Source organism: Chrysemys picta, chromosome 5 (assembly GCF_011386835.1).
Source record: "Chrysemys picta bellii isolate R12L10 chromosome 5, ASM1138683v2, whole genome shotgun sequence".
Classification (NCBI taxonomy): domain Eukaryota; kingdom Metazoa; phylum Chordata; order Testudines; family Emydidae; genus Chrysemys; species Chrysemys picta.
This window is the reverse complement of record NC_088795.1, coordinates 11,396,420-11,418,939: the sequence shown is the minus strand read 5'-3', so window position 1 is coordinate 11,418,939 and position 22,520 is coordinate 11,396,420. Positions and strand designations below refer to the sequence as shown.

The 22,520-nt window shown below is 44.6% G+C and overlaps 1 protein-coding gene across 3 annotated transcripts in view; it reads left to right on the top strand.

The window, feature by feature from the left end:
• The window catches only part of USO1 (USO1 vesicle transport factor), a 67,127-nt gene extending 49,627 nt beyond the window's left edge, over positions 1 to 17,500 (top strand). For all 3 annotated transcript variants that reach the window (XM_065597451.1, XM_065597452.1, XM_065597453.1), the window contains 6 exons: positions 3,864 to 4,027; positions 8,572 to 8,655; positions 9,712 to 9,801; positions 12,564 to 12,665; positions 13,898 to 14,113; positions 16,495 to 17,500. In XM_065597451.1, coding sequence (XP_065453523.1) covers positions 3,864 to 4,027; positions 8,572 to 8,655; positions 9,712 to 9,801; positions 12,564 to 12,665; positions 13,898 to 14,113; positions 16,495 to 16,572 — 734 coding nt within the window. In that variant the 3' untranslated portion in view covers positions 16,573 to 17,500. The remainder of the gene's footprint in view (positions 1 to 3,863; positions 4,028 to 8,571; positions 8,656 to 9,711; positions 9,802 to 12,563; positions 12,666 to 13,897; positions 14,114 to 16,494) is intronic.
• The last annotated feature ends 5,020 nt before the right edge of the window (positions 17,501 to 22,520 follow it).

Below are 22,520 nucleotides of genomic sequence, written 5' to 3'. Positions count from 1 at the left end.
CGGAGAACACAAAAGGTTGCATTTTGCAGCCAAATTGCCCAACAGTGCATGGATTCTGCCGTCACTGCTGTACAAAAGCAAAAAACGGGGCATTGTGTACAGTAAAATCTTACTCATGACTGTAGGGAGACCCAAAGCAGCTAACCCCGTTTAACAAACTAGCAAGATACTCTACTGCTATATGGATTCTGTCTGCTTGCCATGTCAAGCATAGCAAGATTTACTTGTTCGTTATGAGGTATAAAAGAGTTCTAATGATTTTGTGTGTTAAAAAAATTAGTTATAGGCCTCGTTACCACATTCTGTTATTAAATCTTAGCCCATTTTGGGTGACAGTGAGTGGGTTCTGGATTGGGAAATGAGGGTGTTGTCTTTTCTTACTAGAGACTGGCCTAATGGCTTCAGCAGAATCCTAGAAAGTGGAAATGTGGAAAAATTGGTAAGGATGAGTACAAAAGCATAGTGCAAGCAGGTAGGGACAAAATCAGAGGCTAAGGCACAAAATGGGTTACACCTAGCAAGGAACATAAGTCATTGAGAAGAGGTTCTGTAAATACATTAGGAGCAAGAGAAAGATGAAGGAAAGTGTAGGTCCACTACTTAATGGGGAAGGAGAGCTGCTAATGGATTCCATCAAGAAGGCTGGGATGTTTGTCTATTTTGCTTCAGTTTTCACTAAAAGGATGAATTGTGACCAGATGCTCAACACAATAGATATTAACAAGGGTGACAGAACACAAGCCAAAATAGGGAAAGAACAGGTTAAGGAATATTTATATAAATTAGATGTATTCAAGTCAGCGAGATATGACAAAATTCACCCTAGGATACTTAGGAAGTACCAGAAGCAATCTCTACATTGTTAGTGATTATCTTTGAGAACTCCTGGAGGACAGATGAGGTCCCAGAGGATTGGAGAAGGGCAAACATAGTGCATATCTTCAAAAAGGGGAACAGAGATGACCCGGGGAATTATAGATCAGTCAGTGTAACTCCAATACCTGGAAAGATACTAGAACAAATTATTAAATGATCAGTTTGTAAGCAATTAGAGGATAAAAGGGTAGTAAGTAATAGCCAACATGGATTTGTCTAGAACAGATCATGCCAAACCAACCTAATTTCCTCCTTGGATGGGGTTACTGGCCTAGTGGATGGGGGGAAGCAGTAGATGAGATGTATCTAGATTTCAGTAATGCTTTTGGCACAGTCCCACATGACCTTCTCATAAGCAAACTAGAAAACGTTGTGTAGATGAAAATACTAGAAGGTGGATACACAGTTGGTTGAAAAATTATCCTCAGAAGAGTAGTCAATGGTTTGCTGTCAAACTCTGAGGACATATCTAGTGGGGTCACACGGGTCTGTCCTGGGTCTGGTTACTAGTCAATATTTTCATTAATTACTTGGATAATAGAGTGGAGAAAATGCTTTTATAAAATGTGTGCCTAAAACCAAACTGTATGGGATTGCAAGCACTTTGTAGGACAGGATTAGAATTCAAAGTGATCTTGACAAATTAGATAATTGGTCTGAAAGCAACAAGATGAAATTAAATGAACACAAGTGCAAAGTACTTCACTTAGGGAGGAAAAATCAAATGCACAACAAAATGGGGACTAATTGGCTAGGCAGCAGTACTGCAGAAAAGGTTCTCGGGGACGGGGAGGTCACCAATTGAATGAGACAGCAACGAACAAGGCTAATATCATTCTTGGGTGTATTAACAGGAGTGTCACATGTAAGACCCGGGCGGTAATTGTTCCCCTATACTTGGCACTGGTGACACCTCTGCCTAGAGTATTGTGGCGTCCAAAACTGGACACACTTTAAGAAGGATGTGGACAAGCAGGAGAGAGTCTAGAGGAGAGCAAGAAAAATTATGAAAGGTCCAGAAAATCTGATCTATGAGGAAAGGATAAACAAATAGGTCATGTTTAGTCTTGGGAAAAGAAGACTGAAGTGGGGACTTGTCAACAGTGTTCATATATGTTGAGGCCTTTTAAGAGCATGGTGATTAATTGTTGTCCATGTCCACTGAAGGTAGGACAAGTAGTATTCTGCTTAATCTGCAGTGAGGCAGATTTAATTTAGCTATTAGGAAACACTTTCTAACTGTAAAAGTAGTTAAGCTCGAGAATAGGCTTCCAAGGTAGGTGGTGGAATCCCATCTTTGGAGGTTTATAAGAACAGGTTGGACAAATGTCTGTCAGGGATGGACTAGGTATTCTTGGTCCTGCCTCAGCATTTGGGTCTGGACTAGATGACCTCTCGAGGTCCTTCCAGCCCTACATTTCTGTGAATACACACTTGTGATTTTAGAGATGTTTCAGGATGAAACATTTCTATCATTGGGTTGCACAATGAAAATTTGCTCCATGAATGACCTAATGTATTCTATACGGATGAAGCTTATAAAATTCATCAATGTGATGTAAGCACCTAAATACCACTGACTTTCAATGGGACCTGGGCTCCTAAGTCACTTAAGAAAAGGTTACCTGCTGTGTACAGTTAGCCCTGAGTATATGATACCCGTGCTCCGGAATCTACATTAGTTGCTGTGGATACCTAGCTTCAGTTTATGGTGTTGGCTTTGGCCTACGAGACTGCACAGTGGCAGACTCTCGGGCTGGCAGGTCTCAAGCTCTTCCCTAGTGCTGCAGCTCTGATCAGTGTAGACACTCGTGCTAGTTTCCTTGGCAAGGCAGGGTAAGGCAGACACAATAGGCCTGTGCCTCGGGATCCAGCCCCTGTGGTTATGGGAGCACATCAGAGTCTGAAGCGTTCGTCATTAACGTAAGTTTGTAGCAGTAACTGTTGTGAAGAAAAGCTTAAGACTGTGGGCAGAGCGTGGAGCATACAGCCTGTGTGCCTGCGTCTGTCGGCTCTTGAAACAGCAGCCCTGAAAGGTATAAACTGCCCCATGCGTCCTAATGGGACAATAAAGGCCCTGCCTGTGCCATCCCAGCAGAGAATCGAGGGCAGTGGGCTTGGGCCACATGCAGATAAACCCCAGCTACGGGGGTAAGTGGCGGACCTCTTCCCTGATCCCACTGTCGCACCTGAGGAGAGAAGGGAGCTGTGTGCTGCTGCCCTACCACCACCACACCAAGAGGGCAAAGGATGAGGCCACGCAGGGCCCATGTCAGTGTTCCACGGTCCTGCATTGCCGTTTTCCTTGGCCTATAAGGGAACTGCTCATGGACGCTGTCTGAGCGCCCCTCTGCTGTCTGAGAGCCCCTCCCTCCATTGATCCAAAATACCCCATATCTGTTAACCTTAAGGACAGGCTGCAAGTCCCATGTATTTGGGCTGAGGCTCGGGGGTCTGTGAAGGGATTGGAGGTATGTATGGGGCAGTTTAATTTTATGCTCATATTCTTCATGTGAGTGTTGTTACCTGGCAAGGCATCTTGAGCCTAGGATAACACATTCCTTATGTCTGTCAAAATATAAATAAATTTTAAAATTTGTGTGTTTAGGTCCTAACACAGAGTGAACTTGGAATAGTTTTCTGCATTGGGATGTTTGTGGTGAAATGTAGACCTACACCTACTGTCCTACACTTGGACTCTTCACTCTTTCATTGGTTGACTTAAATGAGCAGAAACAACCACACATGCTTTTTTTTTTTTTTTTTTTAAGGAATGGTGTTTCTGAAGTTCATACACGTGTGTTTGGGGGTAGATTTTTGAACACAGTAGAATATAATCTTTTAATCTTGAATAATTTGTAATTCCGTTTCTTTATGGGGGAAAGCAAATGCCTGTAGAAGATACCTTGTGTGAATGTAGTAAATGTGTAAACAAAAACTGTGCTATTCTTAAGTTTAATACTAATTTTCAAATATCTGGCCATTAGGAAAGGACAATCAGCATCACAGTTCCCACAGCGATATGCTTCAGATGAATGGCATTCAGCCGGAAGAAATCAGCAAATTGCGACAGGAGATAGAAGAATTGAAAAATAAGCATGAAGTGTTACAGGGACAGCTGAGAGAAAAGGATTCTGTGATTGAAAACATGGTAAGAAGTGACTGGTTCGGACGGGCTTTCAGTTCACAGTTGCAGAGCTACTTAAAAATATTACCTTCCTGAGGCTAGAAATCCTTCGCTGTCAACACTAGAAAGACAATGGTTTGTTATAACCAGTTAACCTATGATTACAGCCAACATGGCTTGAGTTGTCTGCACAGAGTTTTTCTGCCTCAAACTGGGGGTGAGAGTTTGTGTATCCAAACCTACCACACTGTCAAATGGTTTGTATCCGTGCACTCAAGGGAAAAATCTAGCCAGTTACTCTGTACTAATTCAACAGTTGAGATAATGCCCCAAGGACATGCAGGCAGTGTGGTACCAACAGAATGTGGGCATCCTTCTGGACAGAGGGCTGGATGGAAGGAGTGGAGGACCCACTAAACTGGTTACACAGATAAGGAGGGCCTAACCGTTCTAAGAAAAGTATGAACTGATTACATGGAGACTAGGTTACATGTGGTCTTATATGGAGCAGATCCAGCCGCATAAAATTTGCCACTATTTGTGCTAATGTAGATACCATTCTGGCTACTGGCCTGCGTGTGACATACTGGCCTGGTTGGCACAGCAGTGTTGGCCGTCTCCCTGATCTCATAAGGACAGCAGGGATTCGGACTTTCAAAAGTCTCAAAAGAAACCAAACCCCTCCCCTCCAGCCCACTTGTGCCCCAGTTCTGAAGGAGGAGGAAGACGCACCTGGTGATAATCCCATTAGTACAAATGCTATTGTGGATCCAGAGAGACAATCCACCTCTAATTCCATCAGCTAGTGCAGAGAATGAACAGTCTCTTGAGTTGTACTGGAAACCTCCCACCCAGTCTGACAGTGGCAAGATCACCCTTCCAGTGTTGTTAGGTGTATTCCAGCCAAACTCACCTGGATAAATCCCTCCTCTGGTCCTTCCAGGTAATCTCCAGGTATCAGGAATATATCCAAGAATGAAACTTAAGCAAGAGGGCTCCAGTTTAGTATCCAATATCAAATTGGTCCTTTGACCCACCTGATACCAGAAACTCTTGATACGAGGCACTCCCAAAACATACGAGCTAATGTACTTCCCTTGGTGCTACATTTCCAACAACGGTCAGCATTGATAAGGCCTGTTACCATTAGCCTATGTGGGGACCAATATATTCAAAAAAGTGTCTTTTGGTGAATAAGCTGTAGTCTCAGGTCTATAGTTGTTTTTTAACACTAGATTGTAATACTCTATATCTCAGAATAGCACCTTGGGATCCCCGTGTTCACCACTGTGATATGATTGTGATGCGCGGTATGATACGCACCCACCCTTATGATATGATATGGGCACAGTGGTCCCACAGTTCCAGGTTGTACCCCGGGACTCCTTATCACAGATCTAATTGTATTCCATTGGGTTGGAGGTAGTTGTATATCCAAATTTCTATTCCAAGCAACTCTCAAATTATCAATCTTTGGCAGTTGTGGGGGGCCAGAAAATGGTAAAAGGCTACCACTGGCCGAGTAATTATTTTGGAGGAAACTTCCTGGATTTAAAGGTTCTGGAGCTCCCAGTGCCTTTGGGCCAGATGCATTTGTAAGTAAATTCTTTTAACTGGAGATATTTCCATGCTCCAGAGCAGGGCAAGCAAAATTCTTGCTAAAAATCTACAAATGGTGTAAATTTATCAGTGTCCGTGAGCTGCAACACGGGCATAATTCCTCTGTCCATCCAATCCCTCCACATCAAGGTTTTGCCGCTGGTTTTAAGGATACGAATTCTCCATAGGACAGCCTCTGCATAGAAGAATGAATGGAAGCAGAACTTTCTAGCCAAGGTTGACCAAGCTTGCCTCACAGCTGTTATTGGGGGAGCTCTGGAGCCATCAAATCTACAATAATTTGATCCTACAATGCCTGAAAGGGGGAGGTGGTTTACCAGTTCTCATTCAATCTGAATCCAAGATAGGGTCTGTATAGGGCCTAATAGCCACAAAGGTGCCTGGTTTAACAAAAAGGAAATATGATCATTTCCACTTTGGGAAAACGGAATCGTCCCAGAAATAGGGGGAGCTGTAATTTTTCGGGGCCAGTCTAGGTTTCTTACCTACGCCCCAGAGGAATGTTCTGAAAATATTATTGAATTTCTTAAAATAAGTTTGAGGACTAGAACTAGAGGACCCCCCCCCCCCCCCCAGGACATACAAAATTCTGGGAAGGACGTTCATTTTCTGCGTATTAATTTTACCCCACAAACTGAGGATTATCAAACTCCATCTCCACAATTTGTTAGCCCTTTGGGCAATAATTGGTTCTATATTTATCTTAGGGATGTCTAAATATTTCATTTAAGAAGATTGCCATTAAAAATCCCAGTCTGATAAAAGACCTTTGTGGGCATATTTGTTAATGTCTAAGATTTCTGATTTACCCCCAACTAATTGTATGTCCTGAGAGGAGTCCAAAATTAATAATAGTGGATAGAAGGTTAGGAATGCTGACCTTGGGCTTAGCTACAAACACAAGAGCATCATCCGCGTAGAGTATACTTTTGTGCTCTGTTTGGCCCACCTTGCTACCATGAATATGCTGATTTGCTCAGATAGCGATGGCTAAAGGTTCTAGAGGTAAATCAAACAGAAGAGGAGAAAGGGGCAGCCCTGTCGCATACCAGTGGGTAATGGAAAAGGGACAAAAACAATACCATTGGTAACTACCCCGGAAGCTGGATTAGTGTAGAAAAGCTTAATGCACGCCATACATTGTTTATCAAATAAAAATTTTGCTAACACCTGAAAAAGATAGTCCCAGGCTATGTGGTCAAAGGCCCTTTCGGCATCTAAAGAAATGACAGCAAAGGGTTCTTTAGAATCTCTCAAAGCGGAAATAATATCCATTAGTTGACGCAAATTATCTGAGCCATAAAGAACACTTATCTGATTTGTTTGTGTAATAAATTCACAATGTGTGTGAGAACCTTTTTCCAGTCGCACAGCAAGAGCTTTAGCTAAAATCTTAGCGTCACAATTGATTAAAGAAATTGGCCTGTAATTACTACTTAGTCCAAGGTCTTTCCCAGGTTTAGGAATAACTGAAATCACATCTTCTCCTAGAGTAGGTGGGAGAGTCTGCTTTCTCTTGGTCTCATTGAACATATTCAGTAAGCTAGGTGTTAAAGTTTCAGAGAGCTTTTTGTAAAATTCATTTGGGAACTTGTCTGCGCCAGGAGTCTGAGACCAGGTTTGACCGATATGGAGGAGGGAGACGCTAAGGTGTACAAGACATTTAAAGAAAATGTATTTTAAAGATTTCAGATTATCCCAGAGACCAATGGAATAAAGTACAGAAACCTCAGAATGTTTGATAATGTTATGTTGAATCTGTACATAAAATGTCGTTTCTGAGAAAATGGATAACGGGGTGAGGGTTGAAGGTGATTATGGAAAACGGTTTGATCTGACAGCCCAGGAGCAGTGGTTAGGGGTATTACAGATGAGGTAAAGGCAGCATGTGACTAAAAAAAAATCCACAGTTTTAGAGGCTGCAGAAACTGCTAATCTGTTGAATCAACGGACCATTGGAGGGTGCAAATCGCAGGGGAAGGGAAGTTCCCGTCTTACCCAGGTTAAGCGGGTAGAGGGGATTGGAAATAAACCTAACCGCAACTTTGAATTAAAAAGGAAAAAAGCCAAGGGAGCCTAGGGCTTAAAACCCTTTCTGAAAAGGAAAGGCCAGTGATCTGCCATCGCTGTGGGTGGGGCTCCCGGCCATATAGAACTAAATTGGCCCAAATGGGCGGTAAATGAATGCCACTGTTGTTGCTCCAGAGGCAGTGGTGGAGCAGGAGGACGTCCTAGGGAATGATATAGGGATGGGTTTGAGGAGGGGAGTGAAGAATGTATTATAAATGCCGTGTGACTCCATGTTAAGGCTGATTGAGAGCCTGAGGAGTTCACCCGTGATAACTGGTTGGTGAGATCGAAGTATAGAACACACGACCAAGTTAGGGTTTGTGCCTGGCTTCCTAACAGTCTGCCCTGAGGTTAGAACTCGCGCTTTTGAGTCACTGTAGGCAGCCACACACTAGTCCCTAAGTATGATGCTCAGGGTAGCAGAGTGGTATTTCTAGTAGTCGTGATCCACCTTCCTGAGAGGACACCGCTTGCCCAAGTCCATGAGTGGGCATGTGCAGAGACCACTCAAAGAACTAATGCATGTCACTTGGTGGTAACCACATTTGAGATGCACATTGCACACCCTACCCACTCTCTCTCTCCTCCAAGTGCCAGTCATCCAGCTGGGCTTTGGGGAGGCGGCTGCGGAAGGAAAGGAGGAGGTTGGTATGCTTTCACGCTGTGTGTGGATCAGTGAGGGGCAGAGGGCCTTATGATGGGTACTGCTTACTAGAGGTTTCCACAGATGCAGGCTGTGCTGTCACTGTATCCACCATGGGTGTGAAAGTGTGAGATCTGTCTCAAAGAATTCCTCTAGATACAGGTGAGGAACCCTTTTAGCCGTGAGATAACACTTAGTAAATCTAGTTTCATGGTTGCTTTTTCTCGTGTTGCAGAAGTCTTTGCAGTCAGAAACAGGAAGAACTGAGCAATCCTCACAGATAACTGCTGGATTGGAGCATGCTAATGAACTACATAGGGTGAGTTCTTGATGCTTTGACAGTCCAAACTTCCTTTGTTTGTAACTTGGGAGTAATTGTGTGCGGTCATCCATTGGGCAAGGCTGCCTGTTATGGCTAGTAGTAGCAGAGGATGGGGAGATGGTTGTAGGCCAAGTTTCCATTGACTGGTAAGATTGGTTCCGAAGTGTGTGACTTTATGAGCTGCTCTTAGTAATCCTGGAGCATCGAGACCATAAATCCTGAAAAGAATCAGAATAACTTTTGTGTTGAGGTGAATTAAGGCATTGGAGAAACTTGCACAGAAATTCTGAAGATGCCTGACTGCCTATTTGCAGTTGCATAACAGAAAACATCACTTAAATCCCGATATGCATTATAAATATAGAGTGTTCTGAGCCCTTTCCACCGGGGAAAAGAGCACCTATATTAGGAAATGACCGAATGAAGAAATCTGCGATGCCTAAAAGTATCCCACTATTAATTTTATCCCATTAGAAAGCACATTAATAGGTACAAGTCTTGGATTGAGAAATGCTTTATCTAAGGTGACTTGCATTGGAAGGTTTCTGCAACGTAAATTAAGATGCCTGTAGAATTGCCAGCAGCCAGGAGAGTTATGAAGATGTGTTCTGATAAGCTTAAAAAAAAATGTAACAAGTCTCAAATAGATGACTAAGAAGTTTTGCACGCCATACAAACATTTGGCTACTTAAAAATTCCATGAGGTTATTACTGGTGCTGGGGTGGTACTCTTGAGGATTCTGTCAGCATGCCTAGACGAGTGGTATTGGTGGACAAATATGCCTCTCACGAGGGGTGCTGGAACAATTTGTATAGTGGAGGTGGTGAGAGCCATTGAACCAAACTGTACATTTGATGGAAATCACTTCAAGCCAGGGGGTGCAGCAGCACCCCTAGTTCCACCACCTACGCTTCTCACTCCTCACATAACCAGCTTGAAATAACGTGGTACATAATTTGTAGCTTTTACTTCCGAAGAGAAATTGAACTTTTGTCCTTACTTAACCGTCACTGTTCAAAGCAGCTGTATTCTGTTGGGTGTTTTTGACACAGGAACTAGAAGCCTTGAGGATCCAGATACAGTCACAGTCTTCGGACATCTCTAAACTTCAGTCTGAGAAACAGGAGCTGCTACAACAAATGGTAATTCAGTAGGACTCTTGCAGCCTTTCCTGATCCCGGCCCTATTGATTAAACTGTAGAAAAATGTTTTTCACTCTTTTCACTTTGTCGTCATTCATAACAATACAGGGCCTGTTCAGAACCAAGCCCTACTGCTGGGGAAAAGCACAGGTACTAAGCTGAACTATTTTAAAGCTTTAATGTTGAGTTTTAGGACAATATAGCACCACCTTAATCAAGCCTAAAGCATCAGTAAAGCAGGATAGTGTAATGATGAACTGCCCACTCCTGGGGCACAGGTAGACTGTTTCTGGCATCACATCCATACTGGTCTGATCTGGTGTAAATCCTCAGTTGTCAAACCCCCTCCTTTATTTCTTGTCTCTTAACATCACATAGGTGCAGATTGTTAAATATCTATCAACATTCTGTTCTAAATATGTGTCTCACACAGTAACCCAAAATCCTTTTAAACTGATAGATTTTTACTTCTCTTGCTAAAACCCTTAATTGGTACCTCCTTATCTGTCTGTTTTTAGCCATCACTATCTTCCTCCTTACTCAGTCCAGCTGTCTTTTCCTTGCTTTCCTGTATTCCCTCATTTCTGACAACAGCTGTCTCACTCTTACGTATCTGCTTCTTGTGGCCTTGGAGTTACGGGTTGGCTAGTTCTGCTCAGTCAATATCCATCCTCTCTAATCGGTTTTCCTAGGGAGGTTTGCATGTGGCTGGTAAATCACACATTTATCGGGTTTGCTTTGCCCTGTTATCTACACAGTCCAAGAATCCACTGTAGATAAGACACAAACCAACTTTCTGATTTTTTACAACCTTTGAAAGCTGTGTCAACAAGACACGTGCAGAAAGCAGAAAAGTTCCCTTTTACATGTTCTTAAGACTGTTGATTATACACACACGCAAATACACACACACACTTCTCTAACATTATTTAATATACATTTATCTGGCACAATTCATTATATATTTCTTTACACTTCCTTGATGTAACTCCACGAACTTCAGTGAAATGCTGAGTCCGTATTTTCCTCTCATTTCAGTCAATATACTGATGAGATAAATAACAGTCAGTTATCAGTTGATACCTAATAAGAGCTGGAGGAATATGCTTTCACAGAACCAGTGCATGTGTTACACCATTGCACACTTGTATCATTTAAGAAGCCAGGGGAAAGTGGTGTAATATTTTAAACTCATACTGTACATAACAAGGTCAGAAAAAGTGTCATCAGTGTGTCTATTCCTGAATCTGTTGCCTGCACCATACGACACTTAAGTGTGGTTTAATGGATGTAATCTTGTTACACAATTGAGTGGGCAATAATGATTTAAAATGTGTAAGAAAAGTGGACATGTAATTATGAATGAGATTTAAAAAGACTAGCAGGCACAACAGTGTAATACTTACATTTAACTGACAATTCGTTGGCTTTGGAAAAAGTAATTGGTCATCATATAGGGCTTCACCAGCAAATCTTCTACATGGGAAACTGCCAAAACTCCAGGAGAGTTGGGAGGTTTTACAGACTGGGGCCACTGTTCCCACTTTGCCTGCCCTGCTGTTGTATTAACCATGTAGTTACTTAGAACTTTAAGAGATGAATTTTAGACCCTGAGTTTAGAGATCACACTGATATACAAGAATCTATCATTGTCTGTAGTTTCCTGGCAAAGCTTATACACTTACTGTAAGGGAAGCATTAACCAGACAATTTACAACTAAAGGAACTGCATCATATGATATCCAGTACCTGAGCACAACATAAGTGTCCACTTAAACGGCTGTCTTATGCTTCTGCAGTAATCGGGTCTGGAGGTGGCTTGTGATAGTTGGCTTCCTCAAGGAAGAATCTGCTTTCAGGCAGTTCTTCGCCTTACTAGTGTCTGTTACTTCTGCCATTGTAAGGAGTAATAGAAGAGTCATTTATGGGAGTAACCAAAATGAGGCTTATTTAAATTTGTTGGGAGAGAAGCTGGATATTTGGGAATTTTAAACCGTCTCCTCAGCAACCAAAATCCCAGCTGCTCTAGTTCATCTCACTCAACATTTGTTCATTCTGCACAGTGGTGACCGTGGCAGTGTGCTGCCCATTACAGCTCTCCCTGTACACATCTGACCTGACAGCATCAGCACCATACAGGAGTTTTAAGAACATAAGAACGGCCATACTGGGTCAGAGCAATGGTCCGTCTAGCCCAGTATCCTGTCTTCTGACAGTGGCCAATGCCTGATGCCCCAGAGGGAATTAACAGAACAGGGAATCGTTGAGTGATTAGGTGTTGTTATCCTTTGTTTCCCCCAGTAACAGCTTTTCTTTCCTCTCCTCCCAAGAGAGCCATACATATGGGAAAAACTCAGAGCTGAAAAACTCCTGTCAGCAATGCCTGCTCTTCCTAGCGCCCTGGCTAGCGCCTGGTGCCAGAAACAAAATGGCTGCCTGGCCTGTCTGCTCTGTGGGATGTGCTTATGGAATGCCAACCAGCCTGCATCTCAGAAGCCCTTATCATGGCTGTACAGAAACCTGTTGCTGTTTTAAGTGCTATCATATGCAAGTTCCCATTTGTGAGCTGTCCATCTGTCTGACAGTGTATAGAGCCCCTCAGAGCATGGACCTGTCTTTGATTTTGTCTGAGCACACGCAGTTCCGGCACGTTGGCTATATGGTGGGAAGAAGTCTACAATTGGATGAGTGAAAATTACATTGACCACTGTGTGTATGATTGAAACACTAACTGTTCCTGGCATTGAATATCTATTCCACAGAATACAGCTTCAGTTCCTGCTCTGGGCGACAGCGCTGCTGTAATAGCAACAAAGAACAGTGAATTGGAGGGCAGATTGTTGCAAGAGATAAAAGAATTGAAGGTTGGTCATTGGTGAAACACAAAACCTGAAATACCTGAATACACAGTTTTCAGTATGGTCACGATTTCGTGAAGTGCTTCAGTATTAAAAGTGACCTGCAAGGGTGGGGAAGACTTTTGGGGGTGCTTCGAGTTTTTGGGAATTGACTTTCTTTTACTATATCAAAAAATCTTAAGTTTTTTCCTGTTGAGTTTTAACATTAGAAATCCGGCTCTTGTCTGCCCTGACAGATTTGGTCTGGAGAGCTTGAGAAGTGATCTCAAGAGTCAAAATGAAAGTTAAACAATTGAGGATAGGAAAGGCATTTTTAGTTGATGTTAAATACATGTTAAGAAAACGGGAGTTTTAAACTTCAGTGATGAGCGGAGAGCAAGCCTTTATTGAAGATTTAACGCTCTTGGGCCTCTAATGTTTGAGCACTAACCTTGTCTGCTTAAAATGTTTCTTCTGAGGCAATCAGAAAAATTGGGGTAGATGGGGCTTGGTGCTCCTGAACTTTCTAGAATAAAATGGTGCGTGCGTGCGTACCTGTCAAGTCTTCTTTAAATATCATAAAGCAAAACCCAACTTGAAAGTGTTGTCCAGGTCACCTGTAAGCTGTGTTAAACGGCCGGGGTTGTAGTTGTAATAGCAGTCCTGCCTGGATTGACGTGGAGATTGCAGCCAGGACTTGAGTGTGACTCGTAAATGCTAGATGCACCTTTGACCCCTTTCTCTAGTCTCCAGAGTTCACCACCCCCACCCCCCAGGTATGAAGCCTCGTGTCTTTACCTCGTTGGGGTGGAATCCTGCAATTCTCCCGCTCAGACTGGGTACTGGGCCATGGTACGTTGTGTACCAACCATGATTAACGCGGCAGGTCCAACTTGGTTCAGCTACCTGCAGTTCTTCCCTTTGGGAGTTGTGACCAGTGATGAGTTCTGTGACCCAAGCAGCCGTCTTAAAACAAAGTATTATTTAATCTCCACTCTCTGGATCTGAAAACATGGGCTCCTGCTGCTTTAGCTACAGGACCAGCTCTTAGCTTGAAGGCAGTAGCAGATTCATAAACCTCTACACATGACCTGACGGCTAACAGGGGACAGACACCGCAAGTGTGGGGGTTGTAGAATTGAAGCTCCAGGCAAGTAGAGGCAGGAATGTTGAGCTGTCACAAATGGTCGCTTGAGTGACTTGAATGAACTGACTGCGTGGGATGTTAGTGACTTTCCTATGTTTGTGACTGTTGCCAGAGTGAAGTTAAAGCGCTTTCTGAGGAAAAAGCATTGCTAAAGCAGCATCTGGACTCAAGCAACAGTACAGCTGCTGTCTTGCAAGATGAGAAGAGCAAGCTCCAACAAGAAGTGTCAGAATCGAAAAAAGAACAGGACGACCTCCTGGTACTTCTCGCGGATCAGGATCAGAAAATATTTGCACTAAAGAACAAGCTCAAGGAACTTGGGCAACCGGTAAGATAAGTGTTCAGTGAAGTAAGTTACAACATCCAGGGCTTGGAGTGAGCTGTTACCGAGGGCCCAATAGCTACTCCCTTTGCCTACAGTCGCTCCCAGTGTCCACATTGTATAGGCTAGTGGTTGTGGGAGTTGGCTGAACTTACAGACGTATCCCCTATTTGCCATAAGTAAAGCAGGTGCACAGCTTAGGGATGCAGTTAGATCGTGGGCTAAACTGGGTATCAACTGGGCCAAAAGTAGGTGTTTATGCCCCCCATATGCACCTGGTACAATGAGCATGTGACCATCTCTCCATGCAGGGACCTTGCCACAACCCTGCCTGCCTGTTTCACCTTGAGGTTTGCTGGCTGTATTGCATTCTCCATAGAGCTACCACCCTGGGACCATTAAAAAGCTACAACTCAGAAAGCTGCAGCCTGCTTATTAAGTGGAGTAGAAGTGCCCTACATTTGGCACTGGCTTCCAGCGATCTTACATGTGGAATTTAATGAGTTGGTTTTAACATACGTAGCCCAGTGGCTTCGGACCTGATTGCTTGTCACATCGCCACAGTTATAAACAGGGACACTCTCGGCTTTGAAACTCGCGCTCTTCTTGGTCCTCCAGAGCCTGGATTTTGTTACCCATCTGGAGACATTGCAAGGCCCATCTTTTTGTCTTCTCCTCACAAGCATGTTCTATAACGGGTCGGTAACGATTTTTACTGGCACGCTTCTGCCAGCCGGGGTTCCGGCTGCCGGCCCTGCTCAGCCTGCTGCCTGACTGGGTGAACGGAATCCTAGGCCGGCAGCGGGCTGAGCAGGGCCAACAGCCAGGACCCCGGCTGGGAGGAGCCGGCGGCCAGAACTCCAGACCGTCAGCTCGCTCAGCCGGCCGCCAGTCTGGGGTTCTGGCCCCCTCAGCCAGCTGCCGGTGTAGGGTTCTGGCTGCTGGCCCCCTGCCAGCCGGAGTCCCGGCTGCTGGCCCCACTCAGCCCGCTGCTGGCCAGGGGTTCCGTCTATTCAGGCCGGCAGCGGGCTGAGCGGGGCCGGCAGCCAGGACCCCAGCTGGCAGGGGTCGGCGGACGGAACCCCGGGCCGGCAGTGGGATGAGCCGCTCAGCCCGCTGCATGTCTGGGGTTCCGTCTGGCGGCCCCCCACCAGCTGGGGTCCCTGCCGCTGGCCCCACTCAGCCCACTGCCAGTCTGGGATTCTGTCGGGGGACCCCTGTAAATGTAAAATTTATTACTGGCACCCGAAACCTTAAATTACTGAAGACTTGGCATGCCACTTCTCAAAGGTTCCCTGCTCTATTAGAACCATAATCAGGGAGGCTCATGGACAGGAATAACCGCTAGTAGCTTTCAGCATGTTGCCATCGCATGCTTGCTAGCAAATAGGTCCAGATAGCTCTTGGGTGCAGAAACCTGTCCGGGTTAAAAGCTGTCTTTCAAAACCACACCTGGCTATTCTGTCCTTCATCTGCGAGTGGGTACGTCCCAGCGCTATATGCGATACCACCGGATAGTAATCCACCAAGTGCACATGTTAGATTGGTCCCTTTCAGGGCGCATGGCTTCTAACAAACCCCACCATAATTTACAGCTGGGCTTGCACATCAGATCACATGTAATTGTCACTGTGCTGCTTAGGTGGTTGGCCAGGTGACTTGTGGTTAGATTTCCTATTTGAACACAAGTACTTCATGTGTGTCTCTAAATCCTATGGCTCTCCTAGGACTAGCCTTTCGGTAGCACATAATACCCCTCTTGGCCATGCTACACCGGTTTGCAATGTCCTAACTCAAGTCAGTTTTGAAAGAAATGTGTGGAAACGTTTCTGTTCAATATTTCTACAAACATTGGGCCAAGTTTAAATAGAGAGGATCCATTCAACTTTCCGTGGAAAGTTTGTGGGTCATCGAGTTACGAAAGAGGTCGTCACACTTAGTGGCTTCATTCGGAGGGTTTCCAAGTACTGCACAGACATTAAGTCTCAGCAATCAGTATGGTAGGTAGTCTCATTTTACTGGTGGAGAAACTGAGGCATGGAGGAAGACTTACCCCAGGGCACAGGAAATAAGTGACAACTCTGAGAAGTTCTGTGTCCAGATCTCTGGCTTTCACTCCAGACAACAGTTTTCCTCTTCCCAGGATGGAGTCAAATAAAACCCGCTGATCTCTGGAGTTGATATCTTAGCTTTGATGTCGGGAGCAGTGTGGTGATCCATGATGGTTGGTGCCTAGAAGTTGAAATACTGATATAAATGCAATTTGTATGGTAATTTTAGGTTTGCTTTAGGCTTGTTTTTCATTACTTTGAAATTGGTTTGATCTCTGGCTCACACTTCTCTCAAATGTTGCTTGTCTCAAAAGAAATCCCTGATTTTTATTTCAGGTGGAAGATGAGGATGATATTGAATCTGGAGACCAAGCTGATGAAGATGAAGAAGAGGATGGGGAAGAGGAAGACTAATAGTGCTTTAGTGTCACCGTGAGAAAATTAGAGGTTGCATTGTAATACAAAATTAAACTAATGCTGTTGACCTACAAAGTAAAACATCCACTTACGGAAGCAAATGGGGAAATAATGTTCTGGTTTTCTGAAGTGAAGTGTTTGGAAACCATCATAGGTGAAACAAAAATCACTGTTAAGTTAAACAAAAGTATCCCAACTTCTAACCGTTTAGAAGCCGCTTTAGACACTGTTTAAAGCATGAGGGTGACAATGCTACTGCCTTAGTTCATTGTCGTTTACAGAAGTTCTGTGCATTTGTCTATCATTTTAATGTTTCTTTGGAACTCTAAGGTGATTAAATACATATGTATTTGGTTTAACATCTGTTGAATGGAATCATTGCTTCTACATTCAGCATGGAGCTAATCAGAACTCATAGGTTCCTTTAAAATAAGTGGCTATGTTGGAGGGGGGAGGGGGAGCAGGTGAGTTGGGGATTGTACACACCCAGTAGCTTCCGGTTCAAGTGTACTAAAACAAATGGAACTGAACAGTGTTGTGTGCCTTGACGCCTGAAATGGCTACACCGCAGTCTGTACCTCAGCGAAGAAACCCAAGGAAACTGCACCATTATGCTAACAATGAGGAGGGAATTGCATAGAAACCTGCAGCAATATGGTAGCATTTCTAAGCCGAACTTCTCAATATTTTTAAAAAAACAACCAACCACCACTCATCCGAAAGATTAAATGTGCTACCAGATCATCATAAATGATTCCGTTGTATTCTTGAGTAAAGAAATGAAAATACAACTGATTTATGTAATTTATTGGCTCTTATGCAGAGTAGATAAGAGAATAGATTTTAAAAGAGCAAAATTAATACGCAATGCATAAATTTCATGTTTTGGTAATAAAAATAGATATGTCCATTGAGTATTCATTCACTTCATTCTCTTGTCTTGTTTTTAATTGTGTATTTTACTGCTCATTTGAAGCAGAGTGGCTTAAAACACCAGTCTGGCTGGATAGATTAAAAGGGTGCTCTCCAAGGTACTGGTTTCGTAGCTCATCAAGTTAACTTGAGGATGGTGAAGGTTCAGTTTTTTGAGCTGTTTAGCAGTTTGTAAGAATGAAGTTTCTCTTGGATTCTCCCAAGATGCTTTCATAGACCAGGGCAGTATATCATAAGCCAAACAAGTAAGATTTAGACAAGTGAATGCAGATAGTTGGCTGGTTATATTATAAACATTTTAAAATTCTCTTGTATGTATTTACGACCTCCTGGGTAACAGTTCATGTATGGGTTGAGTTGAAACTATCCTAAAATAAGGAGTTAGGAAGAGAGTTTGCTCCTGCAATCCCTTTATACTCTAACTCATTGAAGTCTGGGGAAGAGGAGTAAGGATCAAAGGCCATGGCAGAGTGGAGTCCTGGGCCGTATTGACAAAAAGGAGAGTTTCTGTGAAAGGTTTTCAGGTTGTGTGAAGCTTTATGCATGTTTGAGTAGTCATTTTAAAGTACACTTGGCTGCACTATGAATTCTTCAGCCTATTGACCCAGAATATATAATACCCTATCACATCCTTAACTAAAACAAATGGAACTGTACCATATCTTGGAGGGTCTGTCACTTTAACTAGCCAGCTTGGTTTGCCTTTAAGTGATGCAAAATAACCATGCCTCTCTCAGTCAAGGGACAAGCACATATTCAAGAAGTCGTCCTGACATTGTTCTGATTGCCATATATATTGGAGTGCAAGACAGTATGGAGACTGAGCAGCCATTGACAGTTTGCTAACTCCCTGTCTTTAGTTCTTTGTTTCTTCCCTCTCAGGAAGTGAACCCCACCCCCCCAAAAAGGTATGCCTATCTCCCCCAGGTTTAAAAGTTGCGTCTCTGGCCGAGAAGCCATTCCAGTCAGCGATGGACCTTCCTGCTGCATTCTCTGCCTCAAAGAGTTACGTGTCTCAAAAATGCACTTTTTGCCTCAAACTAAAATCAAGGGCTAGGAAAAACTGTGAACTAAAATTACAACTCCTCATGATGAAAAGTTCACTTAGACCAGCCCTCAGGACCCCTCCCCCTATATAACAGTCCCTGATGAGGCTGATTCCATCAATGTCCTTGGCTCAGCACTCTCTGGTGACTTCAAAGAGGAAAAATAAATGGAGATATCCCATCTCCTAGAACTGGAAGGGACCTCGAAAGGTCATTGAGTCTAGCCCCCTACCTTCACTAGCAGGACCCAAGTACTGATTTTGCCCCAGAGCCCTAAGTGGCCCCCTCAAGGATTGAACTCTCAACCTTGGGTTTAGCAGGCCAATGCTCAAACCACTGAGCTATCCCTCCCCCCACTTTAGATTCCTCTCAAAACAGACTACAAGTCGCCTGAGTAGGGAATCAACCAAGAAAAAGAGGTCCCCTACAAGTCAACCACCTCAGTACCCACTGACCTCGACTAGATACCCCCAAGACTGCGGGATCCTCAGATACCAGTACCACCAGTAAGCCTAAAGAGCCGAAGGGCACAGGCTTGGGAAGATCGGCACCATCGGGGGAAAGGAGCGGTAGACAGTGATCTAGGTCCTCTAAAGTGGCACTGACTAAGCCAGCTAGAGACTTGGTACCAAGTACTTTGGCATTGCAGAAGACCAGAACGACCACTGATCATTGTTTCCCATTCACGATCTCAGCAACCTGATCGTCGCTACGTGGTTGCCGTGACGTCTCAGTTCTTTGCATCAACACTGTTGGCAAATTGATCAGCCCTCAATGGTCAACTGTCATACCTGACTTCCATTCCAATTTACCGTCTCTGCAAACGGATGAGCGCTGAAACATCAGCAGTGACTCCACAATTGTTTGCCATCTGCGCGGTTGACTAAATTGATCAGGCCTCAATGATCAGCTTTTACTCCTGACTTGTCTCCCATTTACAATATCTGGACACGGATCAGCGCTGAATGACCAGCACATCTTGTTTTCTAACAGTGTTGGCGAGTTGATCAGCCCGCATTGGTCAGCAGCAGAGCCGTAACTAGGCAGTTTAGCATCCAGGGCGAGCACGCACAGGTGCGCCCTCACAGAATCCTGCCTTCCATGTAGCCCAGAGGTTTTCAAATTAGAGGGGCACGAAATACAGTTTGCAAACCTCTGGGCTAAACGGAAGGCAGAAATCTGGGCGGGCGTGTCACCCCGCCAGCCCCCCCACATCGCCTCTATCCTTCTGCTCCATTTTCCCACCCCCACAGCTGAGAAAAGCAAGAGATCATCATCCGTGTGGAATGGAGTTAGCCACAGAAGGCACATATCATTTCTATGATTGGAGGACATGTGCCTTCCCTGGCTAAGTCTGCTCCATATTGATGATATCTTGCTTTTCCCAGCCAAATCACGGAAACTAGGCTTTTCTATGGCCGCTCTTACGTAGCAACATTGGTATTAGAATTCCAGCTTCACTAGCTAATGATGCTAGAGCTGGGTCAACCCCAAGCTGTAGTTACAGGCAGCAGCGGTATAGCTCAAATAATAAGACAGGGTTGGCCTAATAAAAACAAAGCATTGCTTAATCTCTGCTAAGGGAGGGTTGGCTGAAGCTTGCTTAGAAAGATACTCGCCAAAGGTCAATGAGTATCTGCTGAGCTTGCATTAAGGAGAGCCCACGAACGCTCTAACTGCAGGTCCCGGAGGCAGGATGTGAAAGACTCTTGCTTTGAGGAGAAAGTGAAGAATTCATTTGTATATGCAGCGAGAGGTGAGCACTAAACAAAACTTGGGTGTGATCCTGCACATCTCTGGGTGGCTTCAGTGACTGGGAGCTCTCAGTATGTCTTCACAACACAGCGGCTTCAGGGCAAAGTGTGCCTATGTACTATTAGTGGCTAAGACTAGACTAGAGAAACACACACAGCTGTTTCATCCCATTTACTCTTACAGGCACCCACCATAACCATTGCATTCCTGCCTCAACATATAGCCCCCGGCAGAGATGGGAGACCAGGTTCTCTTCTGAATACAGTTGGTCTGAGACCTTAATAATGGTGTTCGCCAAGTGTCTTTGCCCTGTGAAACGACAAGGTTAAACCAGCCCCCGTTAATGGATTACTGTCACATTTTACTAGCTCGTGGTTAATGATGGAAAAGCAGAGTTCCTGTCTCCTCTCACAGCCTCCCCCGGCTGTCTAGTAAAGCACTATGTCTGAACCAGAGAAGTGGAGGAAGAGGAGGATTCTGGTCTGCATATTGAGCACGCTGCAGTCAATCACACAGCCCCCAGTTTGGAACGGTCTGTGTTTTGCTACGGAACTGAATCTATATCAGCACAGCAACCATAGGGTGAGAACAGCACATATTTAATTCACGTGATCATACATCTGCCTATTCAGGAAGTCCTGTTGTAAAGTTGATTCTCCTCCCCTCCCCGACCTCATCAAAATACTTGCTGGATAATCAAAGAACCGCCGGGGATGCTGCTTGTGGTGGCTAATAAAGTGTTCAGGGTTCTCCTATGGACGGCTGTAGGGCACAGAGCCGAGCTGGGCTAATCATGGCTTGGGATTTCAGTGATCCCAGCATCTGAGCTACACTAGGAACTCCTTGGTGAGGAAGGCTGCGTATGCTGCCAGAGCATGGCAGCCCCGAGCTCCCAGTCACAAGGACAAGGCCTTGCAAAGCTAGGTTAGGAAAAGCGGCGTGGGGGGGAAGAACCAGGTCCCCTGTAGGGCTGGCTGGGAAACAAGAATTCCATTTCACAAACAATACAGAGGTTTCAGTATATGCTGTGGGGGAGGGATAGCTCAGTGGTTTGAGCATTGGCCTGCTAAACCCTGGGTTGTGAGTTCAATCCTTGAGGGGGCCATTTAAGGATCTGGGGCAAAAATCAGTATTTGGTCCTGCTAGTGAAGGCAGGGGGCTGGACTCAATGACCTTTCAGGGTCCATTCTAGCTCTATTTAGAAAAGAATGGGAGTATTAACCCTAATGGAAACTTTATGACCTACACTATTAATGGAGAAACAAAGAAAGATATAGATAAGGAACATTGAACTCTGACTCTGCTAAGGTTCTGTCTCAGGCCAAAGGCAGTTGAGAAGGAACTGAGGGAAGTTTGCCCACACAACGCTCTATAGGACCAAGGGAGAGCACAAGACGGGGAAAGTTCATGAGCAGTGAGGTAATTTTGGACCCTGCTGAGGGATGGACACCCAAGGTGAGACCAAGACTCTATGGGGCTAGGCACTGTACAAACACACAGTGAGACAAAGAGCTCCAGAACACTAACAGTCTAGGGCAGGGCAGGGCATGGGAGGGAGGGACCCACCAAATTCATCTCATTGGGAGCCACCAAACATCCATGAGCTGGGAAGAACTTTTGATCACTCCTTGATGTGATTCAGAGTGCTGGCCACACTCCATTACCAGGATATGTCTGTGGGTGGCAGCATCAGACCAGGCAACAGCCCCATGAAGAAAAGTATAAACAAGGTACTGCAAAATGCTCCTGTGTCAATGCAGTACAGTACAAGAAGGAGCTAGCCAGGCCTTCTCCTGCATTTCACATACACCCAAATTCCTGCTGGGGTTAGGCCTTCAGTGACTATCAAGTAGCACTACGTCGCCCATTACAGAGGTTAGCTAATTCTGCCAAGAGCTTTCGGAGGGAGGGGGTTTAGCCCCAGTTCCCAGATGGAGAAGGGAGAGGTGCAGTGATTTGCCCAAAATGACCTAGTGGTCAAGCAGGGATTATAATTCAGGACCTCCCAAGTCCCATCCTTGTGCCCATTCCTCTCTAGACCACTGCCATGTCAGAGTTACATGAATGGCATCAGCTCCTAAAAGACTTTTGAAAATGGGACTTAAGTGATTTGAACTCCTCAGTGCTTGTGGCCCCGATACAAAAAAGGTTCCCCCCCCCCCGCTCCAAATAAGTCTCCTGTTCTAAATCTCCTGGCCAGAGTCCCACATG